Here is a 27,078-nt window from a genome sequence, read left to right as displayed (position 1 = left end):
CAGAACTGGGTACAGGCCAGAGGTGCAGGGGCAGTGAGAGGATTCGCAGAGACATAGTGGGGAGCAGAACAGGCCAACTGAGGAGAAGTACACTGCTGAGGGGAGCAGCGGGCAGGTCAGGAGAGGTCTGCTGCACCATGTGGGTCACCTCCCCAGCCAGGGATCTAACTCGTGCTGCAGAGGGTGGGGAGTTTCATAGTGCTGTATTTTAACCTGTTGTACTACCAGGGAGGGCCCTCCTTTTTATTTTTAATTAATTATTGTTATTATGTTTGCCTTTTAAAAGGGCAGGCTTATTAAGGATGGAGGAAGGGGATATTTTAAATTGTGAAAGTGAAGAAACTGGCAAATCATTGTTCTTTGAGGAAAATTCTCCCAGCTTGCTTTGTTGAACAGAACCTAAGTAGCTTCTAAGTTTTCTTAATGGGGGGGGGCAGGGGGCGGGAAGATCTGGAAAGTCTTGATCAATTCTCTTTCAGTTTCACTGCCTTAGTAAAAGTCTTTTTTGTTTCTTTTTACATGTATAAGAGGCTGTTGTAACCAAACTTGACACTTTTCAAATCTGAGTTGTGGTCAGGTTTATCAGCTTTTACTTGATAGTTACTTTTTCCTGACCAGACCTCCCAGTACCTGGGAGGTCCTTAGTTGACTAGAAATGTGCTTGTTCACGAATATTCATAGAGCTAACCACATTTATTTCTACAGCTTAATATTTCTTATAAAAAGTCATAAAGTTTATGAATAAATATTAATAGTCAGACCTATGTTCCTTCTGTTCAGCCCCAAGGTAGGTTGGATTCTGAGACCTGTTTAATGTGATCTCTTCCTTCATAGACTTTTTTGATCATTACTGTCGCTGTCCCAGAACTTGAACACAGGTGAAACGGTGACAGAGATTACTAGGATTAAAAGTATACAAGGAGCATAGCTAAGCCGCACTATATGCTTCTGCTCGAGGTTGATTTTTGTCTGGTTGTCTCTGTGCTCATCAATTCTTTAAAGCACTATAAAGTTTGATTATTCAGAGTACTTTTAGAAACTTTTTACAATTTTACTATCACAGAATAGATTGAACAAATGTTTCACTCTAAGTTCATTTTCTTACCCGTGTTTCATATGGTTGTAATGATTATTTTATATAACATTAAGAACATATGTATAAGTTTTTTTTTTAAAGGTTTATTTATGCATACAAGAGCTGGGGTGTAGGCCAGAGGTACAGGGAGATGAAAGGATTCCCCAGGGACAGAGTGGGGAGCAGAACAGGGGGATCTACTGAAATACACTGCTTAGGGGAGCAGCAGGGAGACAGGAGAGGTCTTTGTGCCTGGCCAGGGTTTGAACTCAGGCCATAGCAGTGATAGGCCTGAGACTTAACCCTTAGCCACCAGGGAGGCCCTTTGAAATTTAAAGAGGTAAGTACTTAAGCTTTTTTAGTTTTATATAATTTACTTATTATAAGTAAATTATACTTATTGTTAGTTGGAGGTAAAGCCAAAATTCAACAAATGCTTATTGAGCACCCCCTACTTTCTGAGAATACAATGGCCAGTAGACTTTTAACTGTAAATCATACTAGCTTTTACTTAGTGTCAGAATAGTCTTCATGTAATAAGTGGGATGATTACACTTGTTTTGTAAGGAAAAATGTATATAAAAATGCCTGGCTCAATAACTAGAAAAAATACATGGTTGAGATTCACTATTGAGTCTCTCATTGTATTAGCATTATAAGCTACCTCTGTAGTTTCTGTCAACCGAGGCAGGTGATTTCAGAAAAATAAAGGGTTAAGACGCAGCACTATGAAGCTGCCAGTGGCCACTGTAGCACAAGTTCAGTCCCCTGGCAGGGAGCCACCCACAGGGCCACAGCAGACCCCTCCTGTTTCCCGCTGCTCCCTCAGCAGTGTGTTCCAGTGGATCCGCCTGTTGTGCTCCCCACTGTCTCTGGCAACTCTTCTCACTCTCCCCACCCCCGCCCCCCATCTCCAGCCTGCAGATCTGTTCTTAAATACATACATTAAAAAAAAAAAAATTAAAAAAAAAAAGGAACAATGAAAATAAGGACCAGGTATTTCAGGAATTGGGTTCCATATTAAAAGACTTAATTTTACTAACTGATCTTATGGGAAGAAAACAAACTGTGAGTGTAGGTTACAAGATAAAGTTCTTAGTGTTTTAATACTGGCAGTTTTGAATTAGAATCTCTTTCCTAGATTAAAATTGTAATTTCCAACAATTCCTTTTAAAAGTCGTTTGTTTTAGTTTTATTCACGTAAGGATGGCCAAGGGCAGCTTTTGCTGTTCGTAGGTATACAGCCAGAACCTGGACATGTCAGCACTATATATGTGAGACTCCTTGTGGTGTGGTGTGGAGTGTGGCCAAAGGTGGAAAGAGAAAAGGGACAAGCTTAAGGCCAGGGGAAGGGGGTTTTCCTCCCATAGCCCCATAGAACTTGAGAGTAGGAGGTTCTTAGCCTTTTAAGTTGTTTTAAAAGTGTGTATAAGGCAATATAGGAGGTAGAGTAATAATCTTAACATCCTGTTAGCATGATTTATAATTTTATGTAGATCTGAGATATATTTGGGCTTCCCCAGGTTCCTTGAAAATTAGGCAAGGGCCTGCAAGAAGTAATTGAAAAGGAGTAGCTGGAAAATGAAAGATGATTCAAGGTAGTTTCAAGGAAGGAAATGATCAACATTGACAAATGCTTCTTAAACAGTAGCCCTATGGAGACTGAAATAATGGTCATTGGATTTGACAACCAGAATTTAGTAGGACAATTGAGTGAGTGGTGGTGGATTCAAACTTCTGTAAAAGGAGTACCTGAGAAGTTAGGAAGTGGAGACGGTATAGGCTATTTTCTGGAGCCTTAGTGAGAAAGGAGTGAATGATAGTAGCTACAGTGATCGCTCAGGAGGGCTTCTCCATGTTTAAGATGATGGTCTTGTAAATTAGTTGATGTTGAGGGAACGGAGCCAATGTTAAGAGAAGATAAGGAAAAAAGAATAATTGAGCAAGGCCCAATTACAAGATGCAAGGCATAGGTCAGCAGATGGGCATGAGTCAGCAGATGGCTGCTGAAAGTTAGTGTATTTGGGAGACTTGGGATGTGTCTGGGAGCTAAGTTTGGTAATTGGCAAAGATCGATCATTGACATTGTTTTATAGTGGGTTTCGGGGCCTTTTTGGACTTGATTTTATCCTCCTGTGGTCAGCTTCTTGCTAAAAATCTGTTGGCAGGTTGGCACGTGCTTCATAACACAGGCCGGGCAGGGTTGTCTCTGCCGTTATTCAACAGCTGTGAGTTACTGTGACTTAGCATTTTAGGCTTGATAAACACCTTTGCTGTATTCAATAGCCTAGATGTAATTTTTTACATTTGTTATACAGGGTGTGTCATCAGGCTGGAGGTGATTTTTTTTTTGGTCATAATAGGAACTTACTGAGTCACACCTATTTTGGGCAAGTGTTTTTTAAAAGAATTATATTAATACTGTTTTCCCCCCTTCCCCACTAGTAGTTCCCAAAGAACTGCTGGTTTATATTTTAGCTCTTGCCAACTTGTGAAAATGTGAAGGATGCTTAGACTACTTAATATTAAAATTGTATGTAAAGATTATTTCTGTTAGTATGTTTAGAAAACTAAAATTGAAAATAGTCATTACTTATATGATAATAATGACCTTTAGTGTGATGGCACTGAGGGCTTTTCCTAATTTGTATTCTTAAAGTACTTCCTATTCCATTTTCTGTTGTTAAAGCTAAAAGTGTATTAATAGTACTTAGGTAGTGAGGTGATATGGTTCTTTTGTTGTACAAGTGTATGCAAAGTCCTCATTTTTTTTTTTTAAAGATTTATTTATTTATGCATACAGAACTGGGGTACAGGCCAGAACTGCAGGGGTGGGTGGTGAGAGGATTCACCTGCGACAGAGTGGGGCGCAGAACAGGCAGATCTACGAAGTACACTGCTGAGGGGAGCAGCGGGAGACAGGAGAGGTCTGCCACTCCCTGTGGGTCACTCCCTGGCCAGGGGTCCAGCTCATTTGCAGTGGCTGCAGACAGCTTCATAGTGCTGTGTCTTAATATCTTGTGCCACCAGGGAGGGCCCCATTCTCTATTTTTTATGTGAAAAGTCCTGTTAGAAGTAATTCTGAAAACTTAACACTCATAAAACCAAATAAAATACAATATTTAAGGGATAATCTGATGCAAAAATCTAGATAATGTACACACCGTTACTTCTCCTATAGTAGAGTTATACAAGGCTTGGGTTATGTTTACTTGAAACCATTATGTATATTGGATTTTAATGAATAATAAAGTAATTATTAAGGGAAGAAGGATACTTTTTACTTTATTTTTAAGCAATTGTATTTAAGATTATAAGCTATTGATTAATCTGCTTTATGGAATATTCCAATTGTGAACACAGAACATGCATGCCACAAACAAAAGACAATTCTTACTACATTATTCAAATAAACAAACTATATGAATCAAAGAAGAATGAAATACTTACAAACCAATAAATCTTTTAATTTATCAAACGGGCAAGTGGTCTTGGAAGTTGTTTTCAGCCCAGTACAATTTATGTTTTCAATGCTTATTAAAAAGATCTTAGGGCCCTCCATGGTGGCGCATGGGCTGGGACGCAGCACTGCAAGCTGGCGAGTTCAATACCCAGCCCCGCAGGATCCACATGGTGCGCAGACCTCTCCTGACCCGCCTGCTGCTCCCCTCAGCAGTGTACTTCATGGATCTGCCTGTTTTGCTCCCCACTCTGCCTCTGGTGAAGCCTCTCACCACCCCTGCATATCTGGCTGTACCCCAGTTCTGTATGAATAAATAAATAAATCTTAAATAAAAAGATCTTAAAAACTTCTGTCAAGGGCCCTCCCTGGTGGCACAGTGGGTTAAAGTGCAGCACTATGAAGCTGTCCACAGCCACTGCAGCATGAGTTCAATTCCCAGCCAGGGAGTGACCCACATGGTGCAGCAGACCTCTCCTGTCTCCCCAGAGCTCCCCTCAGCGGTGGATTTCAGTCATTCTGCCTGTTCTGCTCCCACTCTATTTCTGATGAGTCCTCTCAACACCCACACTGCTGGTCTATACCTGGTGAGGTTCTTGTATGCATAAATAAATAAATTTTTAAAAGAAAACAAACTTATACCAAAGTATTTCAGGAGTAAAAGTGAATATTAATTAAAATAGCAGTTACAGCATTTGCTTTCCTGGAACATAGATGTCATAGTACCATCCTTGTGTGATGACTAAGTAAGAACTTAATTTGGGCACAGTTATGAATTTGACAGTTTGAAGAAGCAGAGTGCCCATTACTGCCCTTTCTTGACACAGGGCTTTGCAAACCACTCCATTTTTATTTTTTTTTTTAAGTTTATGGAAACACTAAAAACTAGATTGCAAAACAGGTTATGTTTTATTTCATATTGTGTATTTTTAATAACTTTGAATTCTTCCTCTTTTTAGGCTCTCTGGTTAATCATCTTTAGAAGACTGGATTTCTGGATATCTACTCCACTCCATCTCTGTTGACTATTAAAATATGATAATGCAAATCTGTAACACTGGCAGTCATCCATGAACCTTTAATTGCATTGATTAATAGCCTTTGACGCTTCCTCAGGGGATACACGATGACATCAGCAGTGGCTGACAGTGGAGGTTCCGTCTTGGAGCTTTCCAGCAATGGAGTGAAAAATCAAGAGGTTAGGCATCCAGTGTATTGCATTTCTGTTTTGTTTATGGAAATCAGTGCATGAATAATTTTGAAATTGCTGGGAAACAGGTATTTGAGAGTTTCTAGAGGTGACATCATACATTTCTATGTCATGTATTCTCTTGTATTTAGGTTCCAGGAGATTGAGGGGAGGTACCGCTGGCCCAGCAGAGCTTTGGGTACATGCAAGTGTTAGAATGAAAGGGAAGGAAAACAGTGGGAAGGAAGAACACTAGTATTAGTCGAGAGATAGGCTTGACTCCTTGATAAAATCTATTGTTTTACGTTCCAGAATGTGCAGGTATAAATTTTACCAAATACCTAAACTAGATTCATCCTAAATTAGAATATTGTATTCCTTTAGTTGTTTTTTGGTTTTTCTATTTTTTAAAATTTATTTATACATACAAGAACTGGGGTGTAGGCCAGAGGTGTTGGGGGTGAGAGGATTCACCAGAGACAGAGTGGGGAGAACAGGTGGACTGACTGAAATAACCTGCTATGGGTCAGCTTCCTGGCTGGGGACCAGCTGGTACTGCAGTGGCTGGCTATGGCTTGGTAGCACTGAGATTTGAACCCCTGCAACTACCAGGGAGGCCCTGGTTATTTTGTTGTGTCTAATCTAGTGTGGGAATACATCATAATCACACAAAACTCGATAATTAGTAAATGAAAAAAAAATTCAGGTTTTGAGGTTTTTTGTATCACTCGCACATTTGGTTATTTTTTTGTATTCTTGATAACGTGGGAATGGAAAACATCACCAGAAATATGTAGACTGCAGGGTGTCACTCCCTTTCCACCAGTCAGTAAAGTCTGTATATTGGGAAGGTCCTGAAAGAAACCTTAGTAATACTCTCTCAATAGTGGGCACTTATTCGGCCAGAGATGTGGTAGGAATGGGGAGTTGCTGTTAGCTGAGTGTCTTTTCTCTCTCCTGTGAAAGATGCTGCTGTTACTGGCATAGTGACATGGCTGAGAAACAAGCCAGAGCATGCGGCCGTGGCTCTGGAGTCTGGGTTCTCTTCTGGTGTGCCTGGAGACTGTTGTGTCTTTTGCTGTGGTCAGACTCAGTGGAAGGGATAAAGTGAAGGTATTGGTCTTCCTTTGCGAGGAATGGACTTGAAAACTCACGTCCTGGTGTGTTGGAATCTAAACACTCGAAGTCCACGCAACCACAGCTACGGAGCCTGGCTCTGCGCAGTCAGCTTCTCCTCTGCAGGTTGTGCTTTCTGGGCGATCATTTCCAGGTGGGATCTGTCAAGGAGACAGGGACCTGGGGGCTCCGTTCTCTTCTAGTCTTTCAGGAAACTTTCTGCTGTTTATGATCTTCTCTGTCTGTGGTATTTTGTTAAGCAGCCTGAAAGGACTAATACATGGGCAGCAGTTGGCGGAGGACTGTGCTTCCCGGGAGATGAGAAAGGGTCTTCAGTGGTGCTGGCTGTGTCCTGGCTTGTTGCTGCAGGAGGACTTCAGTCTAGGGAGCAGGAACCTGAAAAAACGAAGAGTCGCACTGAATTGCGGAAACAAACTTTGGAGTGGGGGGTAGAGTCGCAGAACCCTTCCTTGCCCGCTCTCCCTCTGCTCATTGTGATAGGAAATTCCACGAAGCCAGCAGAGAACAGCCAGGGGGTGTCCGTCCAGTGATTTACCCAGAAACTTCAGTAGTTGCTTAGTACTGGGTGACAGGAGAGTTCTAGTCAGTGAGAACAGGGTCATCGTTAAAAGCCTGGGCTTTCCTTAGCAGTCCCAGAAGGGTGCCCCTATGGTAGGGCAATTTCTAGAGTAGTCCCGACTTTTCCTGGAAAGGTTTAAAAACAGTCCTTGAAGTTGATCCTTAACTATTAACATAAGACAACAAGACATGTTAAATTTATAGATCAAACCCCAGATAAGTTAAATGCAGAGAAGCAGGAATAATATAACCTGTAACTTGAACAAAAAGCTGTCAGTGAAAACAAATGCAAATAACAGACTTGTTAATTAGAACTTCAAACAGCTGCTCTAAATGCGCTTAAGAAGCTAAAACAGGAACCTCAGAGGTGAGGCATAAAAGACATCATAAAACCAAATGAGACTCCAGAACACTATGCTATGAAAAAGTCAGTTTCACTGCGCTTTCTTCACTGTGGGGGAGGCGGTGAGTTGAGAGCAGCAGGGAGGCTCTTCGGTGGGCGCTGGTGGCGCTCTGGACCCCGCTGCCACGGGGCTCTGCAGTCGTGGCCTCGCTGTAGTCTACGGGAAGACACAGGAGAGCTCATGCAGTGGGTTGCCTGGGGTACCGAGCAAGTATCCGCAGTGGTGGTCAGCAGGCGCCTTGTGTCCAGGGCCTCCGCCCAGGTCCTGAGTGGGCAGTGTGGCCAGTGAGTGTGTGGAGGCAGGGCGGTCCGGACATGCGCGGGACGGAGCTGCCGGGCGGCCCTGGCCTTCCCTGGTCCTTCGCCAGGTGTCCGGGCGGCTTCTCCTCTTCTCAGCTCCCTGCAGTTTGAGCAGAGTGCAGCCTCAGGCTGCCAGGCAGGGTAGGGGAAACAGGTCCCCAGGTCTGAGGGGGGCCACCTGGGTTTCTGTCCTAGGGGACAGGGTGGGCAGGTGTCAGGTGATTTCCGGCCTGGGCCTGCCCCTACCACCCTTGCTGGGACAGTCACGGTCGCCTCCAGGCCAGAGCTCCTGAGTTCTGTATCTGAAGTCATCTCTTGTTACCGTTTTTTTTTTTTTTTTGGATAGAATATACTGTTTAGTTGCTTCTCTAGAAAGGATGGAAAGATGGATAGATGGTCAGTGTTTTGAGATCTTTGATGTCTGAGGAAATACTTTTATTGTGCTCATAAAATGGTTTCACTTGGTAAAGAATTCTAGGTTGAAAATGATTTTCCTTTATAATTTTGAAGAGATGGCTCTGTTCTCCAATGATGAGAAGATGACCTGGGTCCCCATTCTTGTTTGGGAACTATGTTTCATTCTAGAAATGTGTCACACCTTTTGTCCTCAGTGCTGTGATACTTCCCAACAGAGTGTGGCCGTGAGGGTCCACTGTCAGGCAGGGCCTTTGCGTGGGCAGTGCCGGGACATTTTCTTGGCATTCTTCCTTTTTTTTTTTTTTTTTTTTTACTTCCATCTCCCTTTCTTTTTCTGGAACCGTTGTTTAGCTTTTGGGCTGCCTCCCTGGTCATCTAAAACTTACTTTCTCTCCTACTTTCTATTGCATTCTCTTTTTCCTCTGGCTCCTGCTCAATTTTATCTTCTAAGGCTCTGTTTTTAATTGCTTTTTCTTTGTTTAGTGTATCTTTATGAAATGGTATTCTGTTCTCATTTATGGCTCTAGCCTCATGTCCCTGTGGAGGTGGTGATGAGTGAATCTGTGTGTGCATATGCACGCTGAGGCTTCTCCTCAGGTGCCTGGTCATCCCTGGCTGCCTGCTCTTGCCTAGAAAGCTGACTGGAAACTGCTCTGGTCTTGGTGTAATGCTGAGCCTGCCAGATGTACTTACTGTACTTCCAAGATGTTTGTGTTGCATGTCAGTGGAGCAAGCTTTTCTAATAGCTTCTACTTTAATAAAAGATTTATTTATGCAAACAGAACTGGGGTACAGGCTGGAGGTGCAGGGGTGGTGAGAGAACTTACCAGAGACAGAGTGTGGTGCAGAACAGGCAGATTGATGAAGTACACTGCTGAGGGGAGCAGCGGGGAGACAGGAGAGGTCTGCTGCAACCTGTGTGTCACTCCCTGGCTGGGGATCAACCCCCCACTGAAGCGTCTGCAGCTAGCTTTGTAGTGCTGTGCTTTGACCTGCTGCACCACCAGGGAGGACCCCACTTTTCTAATAGTTTTGATGAAATGTCCCTATATTAAGCCCTTCCTCTTTCTCTACCACCTGCTGCGTCTCCTTTTCTAGAAGTGACTGGTATTGCCTCGATCCTCCAGTGTAATGTGGGTGGTTCCTCGGTTTTGTTTTCGGTGCCAAGATATGGCTTCAAGTTCCTGCTCATCACTTAGTAATTAGCCATCAAACTTGCTCTTACCACTTGTCTTGAAGAGTTTCCTTCTAAAAAATCTTCTGTTGGGCTTTCATAAGTGACATCATTATATGCTTGTTTTTAATTGGCAGTCTTGATCCTAAAGCCCTGATTATGTGAAATGTTTCATCTGTGTCTTCTTGACATTTGAAAAGATGGTCAGAGTTAACCCTTTTCATTTCTCACTCTCATTTTTACATTAGTGGTTAGAATGGTGGAGCTCAGTATGTGGGCTCCTTGAGCTGGCAGGGCTCAAGGGTCGGTCAGGGAACCAGAATTGGTGAATACAAAGGTTGATTCTTTTTTAAATTTGCTCTTATAGGAAAGTGTGAAGGTTTCTGACTCCCCGGCAGTGATTGTAGAGCCAGTGCCCAGTGCCAGGCTGGAGCAGGGCTACGCCGCCCAGGTTCTGGTTTATGCCGATGACACTTACATGATGCAAGATGTGGCAGAAGAACAAGAAGTTGAGACGGAGAATGTGGAAACAGGTAGATACCTCATAAACGCCTGTTACTTACACGTCCGTTCTGCGTCGCCATCACCGTTGCTAGTGGGTAATACACTGTTCAGTGACGCTGGGAAGCATCGCATGTTTAAGGGAATTTAGATATGAGAAGTTCTACTTTGTGATTTTCTGCGGTGTAACAGTCTCATGGCTCCTAAGGACAAATTACAGGTCCACAATAATGAAATTATTTTCGTCATTTTCTTACTATGTGAGGTTGGTATAGGAGAGTAACTTTTTTTTTTTTTTAATTATTACAAAAGTTTATTTTTACATCATTTTGCACATTTTTTTTTTCCATCTCGATTGTAATCCCCGTGGGTTTCCCATCACCAAATCACCCGTGTGCCACCGAGAGTAACATTTTTTTAATAAAAGTAAACATGGTGTCTCCTTCTGTATTAGAGGCCCAGTCTCTCGGCATCAGTGTCGTGCTGGGCGGGGTTCCTTTGCATTATCTGGAAGCACCTTTACTGTAGTCTGATCAGCTCCTCTGCTCTTTTGCCTTAGAAATTTTGGTATTTCAATCTCTTTGGGGAGATAGTTGCACAGTAAGTTGGGGATTAGTGTGTATAACTCTTGGAGAAATTTTGCATTTTTGCCATTGATTATAGAGAAAATAGGTATTTTACCAAAAGGATTATAGTGACTACTTTATATAATAATGAACACTAAAATTTAAAAAAGAGATTTATATACTTATGCATAACAGATCTGGGGCACAGGCCAGAGGTGTAGGGGTGGTGAGAGGACTCACCAGAAGCAGAGTGGGGAGTAGAATAGGCAGATGGATGAAACGCACTGCTGAGGGGAGCAGCGGGCGGGTCAGGAGAGGTCTGCTGCACCATGTGGGTCACCTCCGGGGCGGGGGTCGAACTCACACTGGGGCAGCTGCTCTGGCTTGCAGTGCTGCGTCCTTACCCGTTGTGCCACCAGGGAGGGCCCATAAACGCTAAAACTTATCTGTAGCTACTAATTCAGGAAAAAAATCCTTATACTTGGTTTATAAATCTAACAAGCAATCCTAAATATCATGCAGCAAACTCATGATTAAAATTTTGAATATTTTCTGTCTTTCTGCTCAAGGCCAGCAGCACTCCTAAAGTTTCCTGTTACTTCTGACTTAAGGCTGTTCTTCAGTTTTAGTTTCTATTGAGCTGAGGGGCTGGAAAGTACCTTGTTCTGTGGGCAGAGAGGGCCTGTGACTGCGGCCTGGTGCTCTGGGTCACGGGAGATGGTGCAGAGGCAGGCCACGTGCGTCCTGGAGGGTCTGCAGAGCTGTAAGCGTCCGGGAGGGGGGGATGCCGTTCTTGAGGAAAAGAACAAGTGGAACAGTTTCAAGTATTGTGCAAGGTGGTATTTTGAAGTAGATATTGTAACTGACTTATAGGAATTTAAACAGAAGACTAATGAGAAAATATGCTAGCAGAAGTTGAGTGAAAAAAATTAGGACCAGTTTGAATTTCTGGAAGATTCATTTATTGAAAAATAATGATAACTGTGATTTAACTGGAAACTGAAAAAGTGAAAACCAGTTTTTGATAAGGTTGACATCAAGGGTCCAGAGTATGTCAACCAAGTTCTGTTGCTCATATTCTTGATTTGTCAGTGTTTTTCTTTGTTAAAACATGTTACCAGATATATTTAAATTGGTTCACCAGTAAACATAATAATTTATAAGTTTCAGCTTAAATCCTCCCTTGTTTCTCAACTTTTTCTTGGCTCGTTTGTTATTTTAAAACTTGTGACCAGATTTCATCTCTTTTTATACCTGAGTGGTATTTTACTCTGTGTGTGTGTGTGTGTGTGTGTGTGTGTATGTGTGTATGCTACATGTTCTTAGTTTTACTCACCTGTCAGTGACCATGTAGATTGTTTCTGTATTCAGACTACTGTAAATAGTGCTGCAACGAATACAGATAGGAGCACATATAAAATAACCCTTTGAATTAATGATTTTTGCATTCTCCAGGTAAATACCAAGGAGTGGAATTATTGGACCGTGTAGTAAATCTACTTAAGTAAAAAAATAATTTCTAAATAGGAAGTGAATTTAATCCATTTAAAATATTTTATTTTCTTGAAGTCTGAGGGTGGTGATACCATTTTCAGGACAGAGATTTGAGTGATTATGACGTTGAAAAAGGATATACAAAATTTGGGAAGAAGAAATAGTTGTATAAAATTTTAAAAGTGATTTTTGAATGTTCTGACAGTGCTTTTTGTGATACTGTTTTTAGATTTAGATTAGATTTTTCCTTACCACTGGAAGAAAAGTTAGCAAAGAACTTATATTGTTTGGCATATTTAACTTTGTTTTAAGATTAAAATTTTTTTTTTCTTATTTATGCATACAAGAATTGTGATACAGGCCAGAGGTGCGAGAGGTTTAGAGGATTCCCCAGAGACAGAGTGGGGCAGAACAGCGGAACCACTGGAATCCACTGCTGAGGGGAGCAGCAGGGAGGTACAAGAGGTCTGCTGCCCCCTGTGGGTCGCCCCCTGGGGGGAGATGGAACTCGTGCTGCAGTGTGTGGCTGTAGCTTGTACCAACAAAACGAGAAATGCACAAAATGCACAAAAGTAATGAAGCTGCAGCTGACTTCGCCCTCCTCCTGGACACCCTGGTCCCGCGCGGACATATGTGCAGAGATATGCGCAAGCGCAGACCATGGCAGGGCAGGTCACTCACCACAAGCTCCTCTGGCCTGTGCCACAGTTCTCCTGCTCCACCAGGGAGGCCCCAGTGCAGCTATCTTTTAAAGACAAGTTGGGGCTGGAAACCTGCCCCTCACGCATCAGTAGTCAGCGATCGGAACAATTGCCTTCTTTCATTGTAAGGCCTGCAGAGCTTGGCTACTACCGCATGCTAAGTTATTTTAAAATATTGTGGCAAATGAATTTTTTAATTGACTTTGTACATACTGTTAATTATATAGATAGATGGGTAGATAGATTAGAATCAGCTAATCCTACGTTGATTTTGTTTAAGGAATCAAATACCTTTTTAAATGCCTTAAAATTAGAATAAAATTTCATTCTTATGACATATAGAACATGTGTAGATGAATTGGTGTTATGACTCACCCTAAGACATGTTTCCTTTGAAGTAGTAGATTAGGGTCACATACACTTTTTGTGAAGATTTAACTTTTTTTTTTTTTTAAAAGATTTATTTATTTATTTGTACAGAACTGGGGTACAGGCCAGAGATGCGGAGGGTGAGAGGCTTCACCAGAGACAGAGCGGGAAGCAGAACAGGCAGATCGACGAAGTACACTGCTGAGGGGAGCAGTGGGCCGGTCAGGAGAGGTCTGCCTCGCCCTGTGGTCACCTCCGGGGCAGGCGGGGATAGAACTCATGCGGAAGTGGCTTTAGCTTCTTAGCGCAGTGCTTTAACCCGCTGCGCCACCAGGGAGGGCCAGATTTAACTTTTTAACTGAAATTCCAGGTATGTATAGGTTTTAGAGAAGAAACTGGGAAGAAAAAGGAAAGAGATATTTAAAGATGGACCCAGCAGTTTTTACCTGGAGAAATTGGTGGAAATGAGATTTGTGTAGGGTAAGATCCTTTTGTACATCTAGGAAAGCCTTCTCGGGCTGCTTGGACATTGTCACTTAGACCTTAGCGGCCTAGTAAGTAGCTCATGCTTGCGGTGAGCGATCCGCTCTGCGGTGGTCTGCGCTTGCGCTGACTTCTCGTCCGCCCGCATACTTCTGCACATATGTCCGCGCCGGACCAGAGAGTCCGGGAGGAGGGCGAAGTCAGCTGCAGCTTCATTACTTTTGTGTGTAAAACCGTTTCTTGTTTTGTTGGTAGTAACTATAGGCTAATTGGTGTTATCTTTTTTATAGAATAAAAGTCTGCATCCCCCTCACAAGGCTTTTGAGTAAGAACAATCCTGATAAAGTTTATAGAAAAACGAAATATTTTGTAACTAACAGTGGACACAGTGCCCTAAGCACTGGGGTGGGGGGTGGGGGGTGGTAACGGACGTTAGTCCAGACCTGGCGCCTTTGAAGTGCAAGCTGATGAAGTGAGTGGGAAGACTGGGGGGCTGCCCCCCCCACCCCCCCAGGCAGGAGGTGCTGCTTGGCGAGGCTGGAGGCTGGCGGTCAGCAAGCCTGTTGGTGGTCAGTGTGGGGGGCGGGCATCTCCGCCCCACTCCAGAGATTTGAAAAGCAGTTACATGCACACTTTGTTTTCTTTCTGTACATATGTATATATGAAATTTGTAGTTACGAAGGTGGTTGTGGATTACCATTTAAAAAGTAATGAAATCACTGAGAGCTTGTAAAACTTGATAGTATACTTTATGATTCACTGTGATACGAACTCGTGTGAGCAACGAGGCATGTAAAAAGCCGGAAGAGCTGAAGATTTTGCGTAGATGGCTCTCTGTAGTTGGGCTGTTGGTAGATGGAGGGTGAGGCTAGGCGACAAGGCCAGAGGCTGTGCGTCTGTGGAGGGGCTTGGGGCTGAGAGCCGTGGGAGCAGGAACAGAGCCCCTGGGCGCGACCCCAGTGGGAGAGGCCTAGACGGAACTCGATTTTGTTCCTCAGGTGATGGCAGCAGATTTCAAAATCATATTGGGAAGGCAAGGTTGTTTTGGGAAGCAGGTATGTTTTGGTAATTGATTTTTTTGGGTTGGATCCAAACGAAGTGGCATGCTCAAATTAGGGTAATAATGTAATGAGTGTTTTAGTAGAGGGCTAACTACAAATATTTGGGCAAGCCTGGGGACAGTAAGAGACAGGGTGGTTGCCCACAGCTGCTGGTAGCCGAGCTGTTTCTCTTCTCTGGCCCAAAGACAGAAACCATGAAGGGCTACTGGGAGCCAGAAGAGAAGCCTCAGAAAGGGTCACATTGGCAGAGCCTGGGGCCAGTGCTCAGAGAAGACCGCTCGCTTGCCACTGGGGTGTCAGAGAGTCACGGCTCTCATTCTCCTTCCTCCTGCCAGGCCCCTGCCAGCACGATGCTTTGACCAAACCAACCTGAAGCAGTGGGCAGCCTTGTGATGAAATCAGCCACCTGAGACAGCCAGGTGAAAAGGGAGGAGGCTAGCTCTGGAGGACTTCTTGTAGAACTGAAGCTTAGTCAGGGAAGGCCAGGGCGGCTTTAAGGACTTGGGACTCGTCAGCACAGATGCTTCGGAAATACCCATAATCTCCAAGGAGAAAGATTTCCCTAAGGAAGAAAATATTCTGCCCACAGAATTAGGGAATTGGCCTTCAGGAATGTTTTACTTTTAAGGAACAGGAAGAGTTGCTGAAGGGTAGTTAGATGTATTAAATGAGATAGAAAATCCTGGATGTTTGAACATAGTTGTAAACAACTGTTTACAACTTTTGCTAGAACTTTCCTTTAGATGGTGCTTATGACAGTTAAAAGAAAATCTAGTTACTTTCAACTCTCTCAGTGGAAACTCACTGGAAATCAACCTACTTGGCCAAGGTGGGCTTGTTCACAACCTATGTCCCCCACAGGGCCTGACTTTTCTTTTTAGGTTTGAAGTAGTTTTCTTGTAGGAAAAGAAAGAATATCGATTGGGTTAGTTCCATTTTATCACTTACTTGGCAAGATTTAACCTTTCCAGAGTCTGTTTCATTGTCCTAAAGTAGGAACTCAGGATTGTAAGAATTGCATGAAGCAGACATACGAAACATGGGCTTGTGACGTGTAAGTGTTCTCTGAATTTCTTCAGTGTTTTTGCTTGTGCCTTCAAATGTGGGAATCTTTCACACACTAAAATAGAACATTTGTTCAGTTCTCTGCTGTGTATTTTTCTACTTACACAGTCTTAAAATTCAAACACTTTATACCTCCACCTGTGCCTTTTATCATGCCTTCCCCAACATACTGTGCTTTGGCGTTTACATTTATCATTCTGAAGCGCTTGGTTTCTGTCAGAGGCCACTGCTCTCTCTGCCAAGCTCAGAGGTCCACAGGGTCATCCAGGTGGGCTGTGGTGCTTTTGTATTTGTTATGCCCTCGGAGGCCCTCCCTGGGGCACACAAGGACTCTTTTAATGAAAAAATGTTGTTGCCACAGGGAGGTAGAAGAAGAACTTGAAAAAGTGGGGATCTGAAAAGGACCCCCATCCTAGGGTCACCCGAGAGTGAGACAGATGGAGCCAGAAGGAAGTCTGCGGTAGGTTGGCTTTTATTTATTAAGAACATTTATACTTTTCCATTTAAACTGCAGATGTCTACTGTGTTCTTGTTTCAAGGGTGGCGGCAGCTCCTCCTGAGGAGAGCGCGGGCGGGTTCCTCTGCTGCTTGCACCTTTCCCTGCTGCTGCTGCCGCCGCTGCTTGGCCCGCGCTGAGGGCTCCGGCCGCCCTTCCTCAGAAGCCGCTGCTGCCTGAGCATCTGCTTTTTTTTGAATTATGTTACTTCCTAATCTGCACTTTCACCTGAACATTTCTTTAAGAAGTATCTTCTTGAGTTAGCTTGGCATAGGTCTCCTGTAAGGGTGACGTGTGAACCTTAATTGTGATTCTAGAATTGCTTGAATTAGCATTGGGCTGTGATTTAGGTGGGTTAGAAAGACTTCTTAAGGGGAGGTTTAATTTTTGGCTGACTTCATTTAACCCAGCATGCCATCAGTTTATAAGAAATATTAATTTGTAGAACACTTGGGGGAATGCTGCCAATTATTATTTTTAGGATATTTCCAGTTATAAAATACATCTTGATTTCAGAGACGTCAAAATGTGAAAAAAGTTTATATCTTAGAATTAATGAAATCTGGTTATCATACAATTCTGAGTCTTCCTGAAATTCCCATTTCTGTGATCTTGGACTTTTGGTCCGTCGGCCTGTTCTGCTTCCCGCTCCGCCTCTGGCGAATCCTCTCACTGCCCCTGCCCCGCGGGCCAGTACCCGGGTTCTGTGTGCATCAAGAAATAAAGCTTAAAAAAAAGATACTAAGTTGTGGAGGGTATAGAAGATGAACAGTATTTTAATGACACATTTACTTAATTACTAATTAGAGATATATCACAATTGTCACTTTTAAATTGGATTTGGCAATCGGAGAAGAAAATGAAATGAAGCTAGCTGATTTTTAAACTATTGTTTTAGGCTATTTTAAAATAGCCACTAATTTTCTGTACACTTGAGTATGTTTTCTAGGTTGTTAGGTTAAGGAGAAAACAGTGGTAAAAACAAAGAATCACCCTGTCAGTTAACAAAGCAGAAATGAAAGGAGTGATTTCAAATAGTCCTTGCATTCTTTTCAGAAAACATCTCATTGACATGAAAGGAAAGCTATAGGTCTAGAAAATAGTTCCTACATGTTTGGTTTTGGAAGCATACATTCCTTTGCACTCGGGACTTTTTTTAAACACAAATTTTTGGGTTCTACTTTATAACTGTGTCTGAGTGGCGCAGCTTGACTCATGCAGCCTGCGGAGAGGGTCAGAGCCAGTCTGTAGGATTCTAAGGGCGCACGGGACAGCAGGCGCCCTCAGGCTCCCAGTGCGCAGGGCGGGGCTGTGCAGGTTCCCCAGGCTTGGCCTTGCAGAGGGCCCCTGCAGCAGACCCGCAGAGCCTGCTTGGCCTCCCCAGGCGGTTTGCTTTGTGGAGAAGTTGAACAATTAAGCGTGCCATTTTATTATTTTTTTAAAGATTTACTTATTTATGAATACAAGAGCTGGGGTGTAGGCCAGGGGTGGGGGTGTGTGAGAGGATTCACCAGAGACAGAGTGGGGAGCAGAACAGGCGGATGATCTACTGCGATCCGCTGCTGAAGGCAGCAGCGGGAGGGTCAGGCGAGGTCTGCTGCGCCCTGTGGGTCACGCCCTGGCTGGCTTGGGAGGAGTGCTGCTCGTTGCTGCGCATTAACGAGCTGCGCCACCGGGGAGGCCCACAGAGTGCTGGTTGCTTGCTGAGACGTTTGCTCTCTGGAGTCAGCTTGAAAATCCTTTCCTCCTCTTCTGCTCTAGAGATGGCCTGTACTTGACATCAGTTCGGCTTGCAAGATTAACCTTTTGGTTTGGAAATGACAAGTTTGGCAGAATCACATTGTTTTTTAAATTTCATTGCTACTATTGTGCTTAGTTAGAAGGCCCTCAGAATGCCTGTAAGCTCCTTGAGGCAAGGAGACACCTGTGTGTCCAAGCGTGAGCCGCACGTCTGTGGGCTGGGAAGTGCCCTGGAGAGGGGCAGAAGTGGCGGCGAACCTCCTCCTTGGGATACCAGTCCAGACTGAGTTCTGGTGTTTGTCAGAGGAAGGAGGAGACAGTGCGGAGTCTCCTTGGCTGTCAGTGGGGCTAGGGCCGCGGAGGGCCCCGTGCTGTGCCAGGCACGTGTGCGGGCGGCATCACTGTGAAGGCGCTTGCCCTCCAGTGGGGAGACAGGAGAGCATGACTCTCTGTAAGGAGGCTCCGTGGAGTCATCGTTGTGAGAGTGAGGAGGAGAGGGCGAAGCCGTCGGCTAGTGTGATGGAAAATTCAGGATTGAGGCTGGGAGGGCAAATGACATTTCATTTGGGAAGTATTAAGAAAAAGCACTGTGCTTTTAAAGCATAGTAAGGAAGGCTTTACTCAAGGGGGTTTTGTGGTGATAGAGGGAGACCGCCAGGATGGAATTTTCTAGTGGGCCTCAGCTCCCATTGTAGCGTACACAGATGGGCATTTTATAGCCAAGGAAGCCGACTGGGGTGAGTGGATGGAAAATTCACAAGAGAAATACTAGGCGTAAGAGAGGTTCTGTTAAACTAACAGGATTCTTTTTTAAAAAATATTTTTGTGTAGATTATATATATACATATATATACATACACACACACACACACATATATATATATATATTTAATATTTTTGGGGTATAAGCCAGAGGTTCAGGTTGCGGAGGGCGTGAGAGGACTCACTAGAGACAGAGCAAGGAGCAGAACTGGTTGATTGACCGAAACCCACTGCTGAGGGGAGCAGCGGGATGACAGGAGAGGTCTGCCGCGCCATGTGGGTCATCTCCTTGGCCAGGGATCAAACTCTTGAAGGCTGATTCCTTGATAGTGCTGAGACTTAACCCCCGTGCTATCGGGGAGCTTCCTAATACTCAGAATTTTTAACATGACCTTCAAGTTGCAGTCAATAATTGGATTCCTTTCATCCATCTAGCAACACTACTACTACTAATAGTTCTTAGCTATTAACATAGTCACATACCTAAAACTCTCCACAGACTTTTACTGAATGACTTTTCCAAGGCTAGGCAGTTGCCTAAGTGATGGAGAAAGGATTTCAACTCAGACAGTAAGTAGGACTCCAGATCTTTGAAGCAATATACTCTGATGAAGTACGTCAGTCACATCTCCTCATTGCACACACGAGCGCGCACCTGAGTTTTTATCTTTTCATTAATTCAGATCACCTTCATGGGGTGCTTACACATTCTGTTCTCTTTGAGGAGCAGATTGTTGTGTCTGTTTTCCAGTTCTCAGTAGGAGAACGTAGTCGCTGCTCCACAGTCTCACTTAGGACTATTGACTTCTGTCAAAGCCCCGTTCTTTTTTAGCTTCTACAACTTGTGATGCAGTAAACTTCCATGTTAAGGTAGTAACTCCAGAAAATTCAAATCACATGAAACAGGGCATTATGTTTTTAGTGAAATGAGCTGAGTTATTCTGTGTGCAGGAGGAAGTTTGTGTGATACAAGTTCCAGGGGCTCAGGCTGAGGTGTCTAGACCACTGGTGTCCATCAGGGTTTGGTGCCACCTGGTGGTCGCTGTGGCTCCAGGGACTGCTGTTGAGGCGGATGGCAGGAGGAACCTGCTGCCGGCTGACTCACCTCAGCTGTGTGTGCACAGAGCTTTACTCTGTTCCACTTGTGTTTGTGTTCAGTGTTTCACCCAGTGCCCCATGAAGTCAGAGACTGTATTTGTTGTGTTTACCGCTGTTGCTCAGAGTCAGGCATTGAGAGGGTTTTCAGTACCGTTTTTATTGGCGTGTGTCAGGGTGAATGAGCAGACACGAGCCAGCACAGAATGCCAGGAATCTTGCATTTTATTTAGGCATTGACAAGCAGTGTAGTTTAGCTAGAGATTAGATTTCGTGTAGGCATGTGTTTGGGAGACATAAGGCTAGAAAGATAAGTCAGATTGTGTGGGCTTTGAACAAAATAGTTAGGCGCACTGTGTGAAACCGGACCTAGAGCAGGTGGCCGTGAAAAGAAAAACATTTGTTCAAGAAACTAAAGCACACTAAAATAGGAAAATGAGGATAGCTTCTGAAATGTTATCTTGGATAGGTGAGGGACTAAAGTAAAAGAGCAATCTAGCAAGAGACAACAGGCCAAAAAAACCCAGAATGCGTTCTGTATGAATAAATAAATAAATCTTAAAAAAAAAAAACCCAGAATGCAAATAACAAATCAAGGTAGTAAAAATAAGTACAGTAACATCAGAAGTTGTAGTAAACAAATAGTGTAATGTGATTTTTTTAAAAAGATTTATTTACTTATGCATATAAGAACTGAGATGCAGGCCAGAGGTGCGGTGGGTGAGAGGATTCCCCAGACAGAGCCGGGAGCAGGACAGGCAGATCGAGAAGTACACTGCTGAGGGGAGCAGCAGGCGGGTCAGGAGAGGTCACCCGCGCCACGTGGGTCAGCTCCCTGGTGGGGGGGAATCAAATTCATTTCTGCCATGTGGCTGCTGATAGCTGCACAGTGCAGTGCTTTAACCCCTTGCACCACCAAGGCGGGCCATAGTTGTGCCTTCTTGATACCTGTTACTGAAGTCTATTTTACTAGTCTTTTCAAAATCATCTTTTGGTTTTGTGAGTCTCTACTATTTAAAAAAACTGTTCTCTGTTTTTTCCTACTCTCTTACTTCTTGTGGTTCATTTTTTCATCTGAATTGAGAGTTTAGTTTAACTGGTTTTATTTCTGGAACTCTGTACTGTTTAGTGTGTTAGAGCTTGATATGCATTTTTATTGTAATTCATTTATAATATTTCTTAATTCCTTTGTGATTTCCATTTTATTCTGAGGACTATTAACATACACTGTGAGGATACAATGATGTAGTTTTTCATATAATTGGAATGTATTAATTTGACTACATGGAAGTTTTTGTAGAACAAAGGTAGTATAACCCACCAAATTAAAAGTGAAGCAGGAATCGATTTGTGACACATCTGAATTACTATCTGGAATATGTTAACATTTTACAACTCAGTAAGACAAAAATGATAGAAAAATGGCAAAAGATATGAATAGACGATTCATAAGGAACTGTTAATGGCCAATAAGTGCATGAAAAATGTTTATCCTCAGTACTTACAGTGCATAAGCAAATTAATACAACAATGAAAAATTTATTGTTACCCCAACAGATGGCAAAAAGTTTTCAAGTCCAGTTATACTTAACAAAGAAGATTTATTTATGCATACAAGATAGATGCTAGACGTGCTGTGGGGGCTCACCAGGGACAAGTGGGGAGCAGGACAGGCAGATCCACTGAAGGGAGCCCTGGGGAGACAGGAGAGGTCTGCTGCACTCTGTGGGTCAGCTCCCTGGCTGGGGATTGAACTCGTGCTGCAGTAGCTACCATAACTTCATAGTGCTGTGTTTTATTTAACCTCTTGTGCTAGCAGGGAGGGTCCCTAGCTAACAGATTGTGACTTTGTCAACCCCTTCAAAAAATCCATGTCTTAAGAAGGCTTTTGTACATATAAATAATTTCACTTTCAGGGGTGGTAGTCCAAATTCTAGCATATACTCAATATTCTATAATTTCATGAACAGACAATTTTGCATGCCATAGTGTTTCTAAGAGTCATACCCCTAGTAGAGGTTCTGTGTGACTTGAGAAGGGTTAAAATTATTATTATTTTTTTTTGGTTACAGAGTTTCGTCACACCAGGTATCCTAATAGGTAGTACCTACAATAGAAACTTGCTCCAAGTAAGTGCTAGGAATTATTTGTTGACTAAAGGAATGAAAATGATTATGGTGCAAACATTTTGATTTTAGCAACATCTTATAAAACACAACTATTGGCTAAAGTATCCTACTGTGAGAGTGTCACAGCTGTGGGGAATGGGCCTTGGCTTGGTGAGCCTAGTATGCAGCCTGTCTGCTGTCCCCTTTCAGGGCCGAGGCCAGGGTGACTTGCAGCCAAGTGCCTGGGCCCCAGCGAGTGGCGTGGAGGGCCTGTTCTCTCTGAGCCTTTCCCTGAACACACCCAACACGGTGTACTCCAGCTTCGAGCTCTTTTTTTCTATTCTTCTTGAAAAGGAAACAGGTACACAGAGGGTAATGCTAGAGACTTGGGGGTGAAAGAATACACCAGAGACAGATGGAGAACAGGTGGACTCATCGAAAGGCAGTGCTCAGAGAAGCGGCGGGCGAGCCGGGAGAGTCCACTCGTGACTGAACTGGAGTTCAGTCTGGTTGTGTCAGGGACCCTTGGGCTCTGGGCTCCTTAGTGCTCTCCTCCCGGTCGTTGCCTCAATAATCCCTTCATTGCTCAGGAAGACACTTAACCACTGTTACAGTTTTTTATATTCCATAGTATTTCCAAGCCTTATAGAAAATTGTTTTTGAGGATTTTTGATGTTGAAGTCTGACAATACTTTGTGATTTTGGTTAACTTATTTAACCCGTTGGAGACGCAGTTTCCTGATATGTCAAAAAAGGTAGTGGACTATGTAAGTGATTCTCAAATAGCTGGCCCATTGGTGGTAAAAGAGCTGACACTACCAAGTAGAAAATTGACATCCTCCCAAAGGGCAGGAAGATAAAGTTAGGGACAGAGTATCCCCCCCTTTGTTATACACACGTATGCCTGTAAGTATATGTACATTCATACATACAGATACGTGTGTGTGTGTAAAGCCTGTTCCCCTTTTATCAGATAGAACAGACGAGTATATGCTTGGCTTTTAAGTATAATGTAATGTATGTAATCCATGGTAGTCAGGGAAAGAGATCATGTTGTTTAGGTTTTTTTGGTTTTGAAAACTGCTAGGTGTTATGGTCTCCAGGCTCCTTTAAAATCACAACATCTTAGGATTCTGTGTACTGTAGGGGAAGTGCAAATGAAATCACCAGTTTAAGATAAAATTTTGCTACTGGAAACAGTTGTTTAGTTCCTGAAGAACAATTCATCCTGGTGACTCCAGAACCATAAAATTACTTGAATTGTCAAGGATATCTAATTACTTTTGGTTATATAAGACTTTAAAAATAATGATACTATTATGGAGAGCTGTTTTCCAATTTAGATGTAGAAGGTGAAAGAGTTGCTGTCTAAACTAATAAATAATTGAAAAAATGAGTCCCTCCCTGATGGCGCAGTGTGTTAAAGCACAGCACTAAGAAGCTAAAGCCCCTTCAGCAAGAGTTCGATCCCTGCCTGCCCCAGAGATGACCACAGGGCGCGGCAGACCTCTCCTGACCCTCCTGCTGCTCCCCTTAGCAGTGTACTTCGTAGATCTGCCTGTTCTGCTTCCCACTCTGTCTCTGGTAAACCCTCTCACCACCCCTGCACCTGCACCTGTGGCCTGTACCCAGTTCTGTATGCGTAAATAAATAAATCTTTAAAAAAAAAAAGAAAAAATGAGAAGAACGGCCTGGGACTTTGTAGTGGAAGTTAGAGGTCATTGACCCATTTCTTTATCCAAGTTGTGAAATGGGACAAGTTGGGAGTTTAAGTTGTTCCATGCTATATTATCTTTTTTGACTTACCAAAAGTATCTGAAATTCAGCAGCTTAAAACAAATGTGGGCCTGTGTAGTGTTTGAGGTTAAGGACATGGGCATGGCTTCTGGCTACTGTCTTTTATGAAGCTGCCATCATCTGAAGGTGTGGTCAGGGCTGGGGGTCATCTCCTAGGTAGCTGTCCCCAGGCTGTTTATTGGGCGATGCTGCTGTTCTTGCCTAGTGAGTCTCCCCAAAGAGTTCTTGTCCTTGTGCTCAAGGACGCGACAATTGGTGGTGTCCTCCGTGAGTGGGCCCACAACATAGGAGACCGAGCAGTTTTTGAAATTGCACATTATTTCGGTGTTATTTCTGTTTGTTAGAAGTAAATCTGTAAGTCCACTTGTCACTCAGAGGGAGAGGGGAATTAAGCCGCTTCTTAGGTGGAAGAATGGAAAAGAATTGGCAGACGAGAGAATCCACCTGAACCGTAAGAGATGAACAGGCCTTGTGGCTGGTGCCCAGGGAATGCCCGGCCATTAGGGTGCTGGGCTCAGCTCCTGCCTTCCAAGGTTAACTCTGACCCTGGTCAAGGCACCAGGCACTCCTCATCTATAAAGCGATGCAGTAGCATTAGCTATTTCATAGGTGTGTTGGAGGAGTAAGTGAAAAAGAAAAAGGGAAGGCTAACATTTAGTATGTTTTTATTTCAACACGAATTAGTTATTTACCCTTTATTTTCCCTGCTATAGCACAGCAATAACTGATGTTACTAGCAGCTATGAGCTTGCTGTTTGCCATGCTAGTCTACTATCCTTATTCAGTTATTTTTTCCTTATTCAGTTTTTTTAAAAAAAGATTTATTTATTTATGCATACAAGAACTGGGGTACAGGCCAGAGGTGTGGGAGATGAGAGGATTCACCAGAGACAGTGCGGAGCAGATCAGGTAGATGTACTGAAATACACTGCTGAGGAGAGCAGCAGGCGGATCCGGAGAGGTCTGCCATGCCATGTGGGTCACTCCCAGGTGGGGAATCAGACTCATGCTAGTGGCTGAGGATAGCTTCATAGTGCTGTGCTTTAACCCCTTGTGCCACCAGGGAGGCCTGCTTTCACTTAGTTCTTCATCCTGCTATCAGTACTTGCTCATTCTTATAGATGTGTATATATGCATATGGACATAGACCTTGTGTGTGTATGTATCCACGTGTACTATGTTTGAATCACTGTGTAGTAGAAATACATATACATTTATTTTACATCATTAAAAATATTTATGCACATAAGAACTGGGATGTAGGCTAGAGTTGTGGAGGGTGGGGTGAGGGGATTCACCATAGACATAATGGGGAGCAGAACAGGTGAATCTACTGAAATACATTGTTGAGGGGAGCAGAGGGGTGACGAGAGGTCTGCTGCACCTTATGTGTCACTCCCTGGCTGGGGATCGAGCTCGTGTTGCAGTGGCTGGGGACAGCTTCATAGTGCTGAGACTTTAACCCCTGTGCCACTACAGGGTCCCAAAAGTGCATATATATTTAAATCCTACCACATTTGTATTTTTAGTATTTTAGCATGTTACATATCCCCCAAACAATTTTAATAGAACGTCTTATTTCCTCAGCTAAGCCCTTGAAACGAAATTCCTGAGTTAGAACATCTAAATGTCTTTTAGTCTGTTGATATGGCACATTACATTCCTGAAAGTTATTACCAATTTGTAATTTCCAACAGTAGCGTATCTTAATTTTGCTTTACCCACTATCTGTGGACTCTTAAAAAGTGTTGGTGGCTCTGGAAGGCCACGGCGTGGTAGCAAAGCAGAATTGCATGAAAATCCAATGATTTGAACTGTGCTTTTGGATCTTTCTGATTCATTTCTCTTCAGTACACACTTAGGCATATATTATACATGAGAACTTTGTTATTTGGGAAGATACAGCTTCTGTACTCATGAGACTGAAAACAGGTTGACACGGACACATAATTGAGATGTACAGAGAATAAAATGCACATACATGTTGACTCTTAAGGTCTCAAGAGTACAGCAAAAGTTATCAGACCTCAAACTTTCCATATTGAGAAAAGAGTAGTTTTTGAGTCAACTACTAGTTCTGTCACCTCCAGGAAAAATAAACCTCTGGCTGGTATTCCTCTCTTCCTTTTTTAAATACATGAAAGCCTTGTGATCAAAGTGGAGATTAAGGTTTAACCATTGCAGTGATCTTTCTAAAGGCAGCAGTTTATCCTCATGGTTCATTACCATTGCCCACCTGGAAAGTGTGTCTGTTTGAGGCTGCCTGTAAGAGGCTGCTTATTTTAAATTGACTAAAAAAAAAAAAAAAAAAAAAGCCACCGGTCACATAGTTTCTTTTGAATACCTGGCAGGTTTTGCAAATGCAAGGAAGATGCTTGATTTACAGGAGGTTAGGGCAAAGGGGAAAGGAGCCAGAGAGCAGACATCCCCCCACCCATTTAGGAAAAGTGAAAAAAGGTCATAAGCTACGCAAATCTGTTCTGAAGTGGCACTGCCACATTGGGCGAACTTGGAAAACGATAGTGCCCTGGGAATATTACCTCTGGGCAAGTGTCCCTCTAGATTACTAGCACAATATTCAGATCAGTTAGTGCAAGTCAGACTGTAAAAGGTATACTTTGTTTTTAAGTGTGTGCGGCTGCCAAACCCTTCTTGTGTTTATTCAGCGAATACTTGCTGAGCACTCACTCTGCAGGAGGCACTGTTTTACGCAAATTTCGTGTAGAAACAACTTAGGGCAACATTTTGTTTCAAACGTTTTTTTTTTTTTTTAAATATATTGTGAAATTGAGACCAGAGGAGCATTTTTTGGGGGTTTGTTTTAATAACGCCCCATCTGCGTCACTTTACTGATTGCCACTGTTGTCAAAAAATTCAGTCACTCAGTGGCGGTTTATCGCCACCTTCTATTGTGTGTTAACATGCACTTCATCTGTAAGAAGGCTCGTTTCTCTAGAGAAGGGTCTTTAGAAAAGTGGACGGTGGTAGAAACGCGACGATCGCTGCCAGATGAACTAAGCAGAAATGGGGGTGCCTGGGTTTCTCGCCTAGCAGCCGGGGCGGGCATGTGCGCTCCGCCGCTGCCAGTTCGTGTGCGCCGCCGCGTCGCTGGCGGGCAGGGCCCGGC

General features: G+C 43.4%; 1 protein-coding gene across 4 annotated transcripts in view; it reads left to right on the top strand.

The window, feature by feature from the left end:
• The first annotated feature begins 5,494 nt into the window (after nucleotides 1–5,494).
• ELF2 (E74-like factor 2 (ets domain transcription factor)) overlaps nucleotides 5,495–27,078 on the top strand; it is a 41,909-nt gene continuing 20,325 nt past the window's right edge. For 3 of the 4 annotated variants that reach the window (XM_012726971.1, XM_012726970.1, XM_004685287.2), the window contains exons 1-2: nucleotides 5,517–5,733; nucleotides 10,081–10,246. In XM_012726971.1, the coding sequence (XP_012582425.1) occupies nucleotides 5,662–5,733; nucleotides 10,081–10,246 (238 nt within the window). In that variant the 5' untranslated portion in view covers nucleotides 5,517–5,661. Of the gene's footprint in view, nucleotides 5,734–10,080; nucleotides 10,247–27,078 lie in introns of all 4 variants that reach the window. The other variant, XM_012726969.1, reaches the window with a different exon arrangement.

Source organism: Condylura cristata, unplaced genomic scaffold (assembly GCF_000260355.1).
Source record: "Condylura cristata isolate star-nosed mole 26May11 unplaced genomic scaffold, ConCri1.0 scaffold00018, whole genome shotgun sequence".
Taxonomy (NCBI): domain Eukaryota; kingdom Metazoa; phylum Chordata; class Mammalia; order Eulipotyphla; family Talpidae; genus Condylura; species Condylura cristata.
The sequence above is the reverse complement of the archived record's forward strand: the minus strand, read 5'-3'. Positions and strand labels throughout refer to the sequence as shown.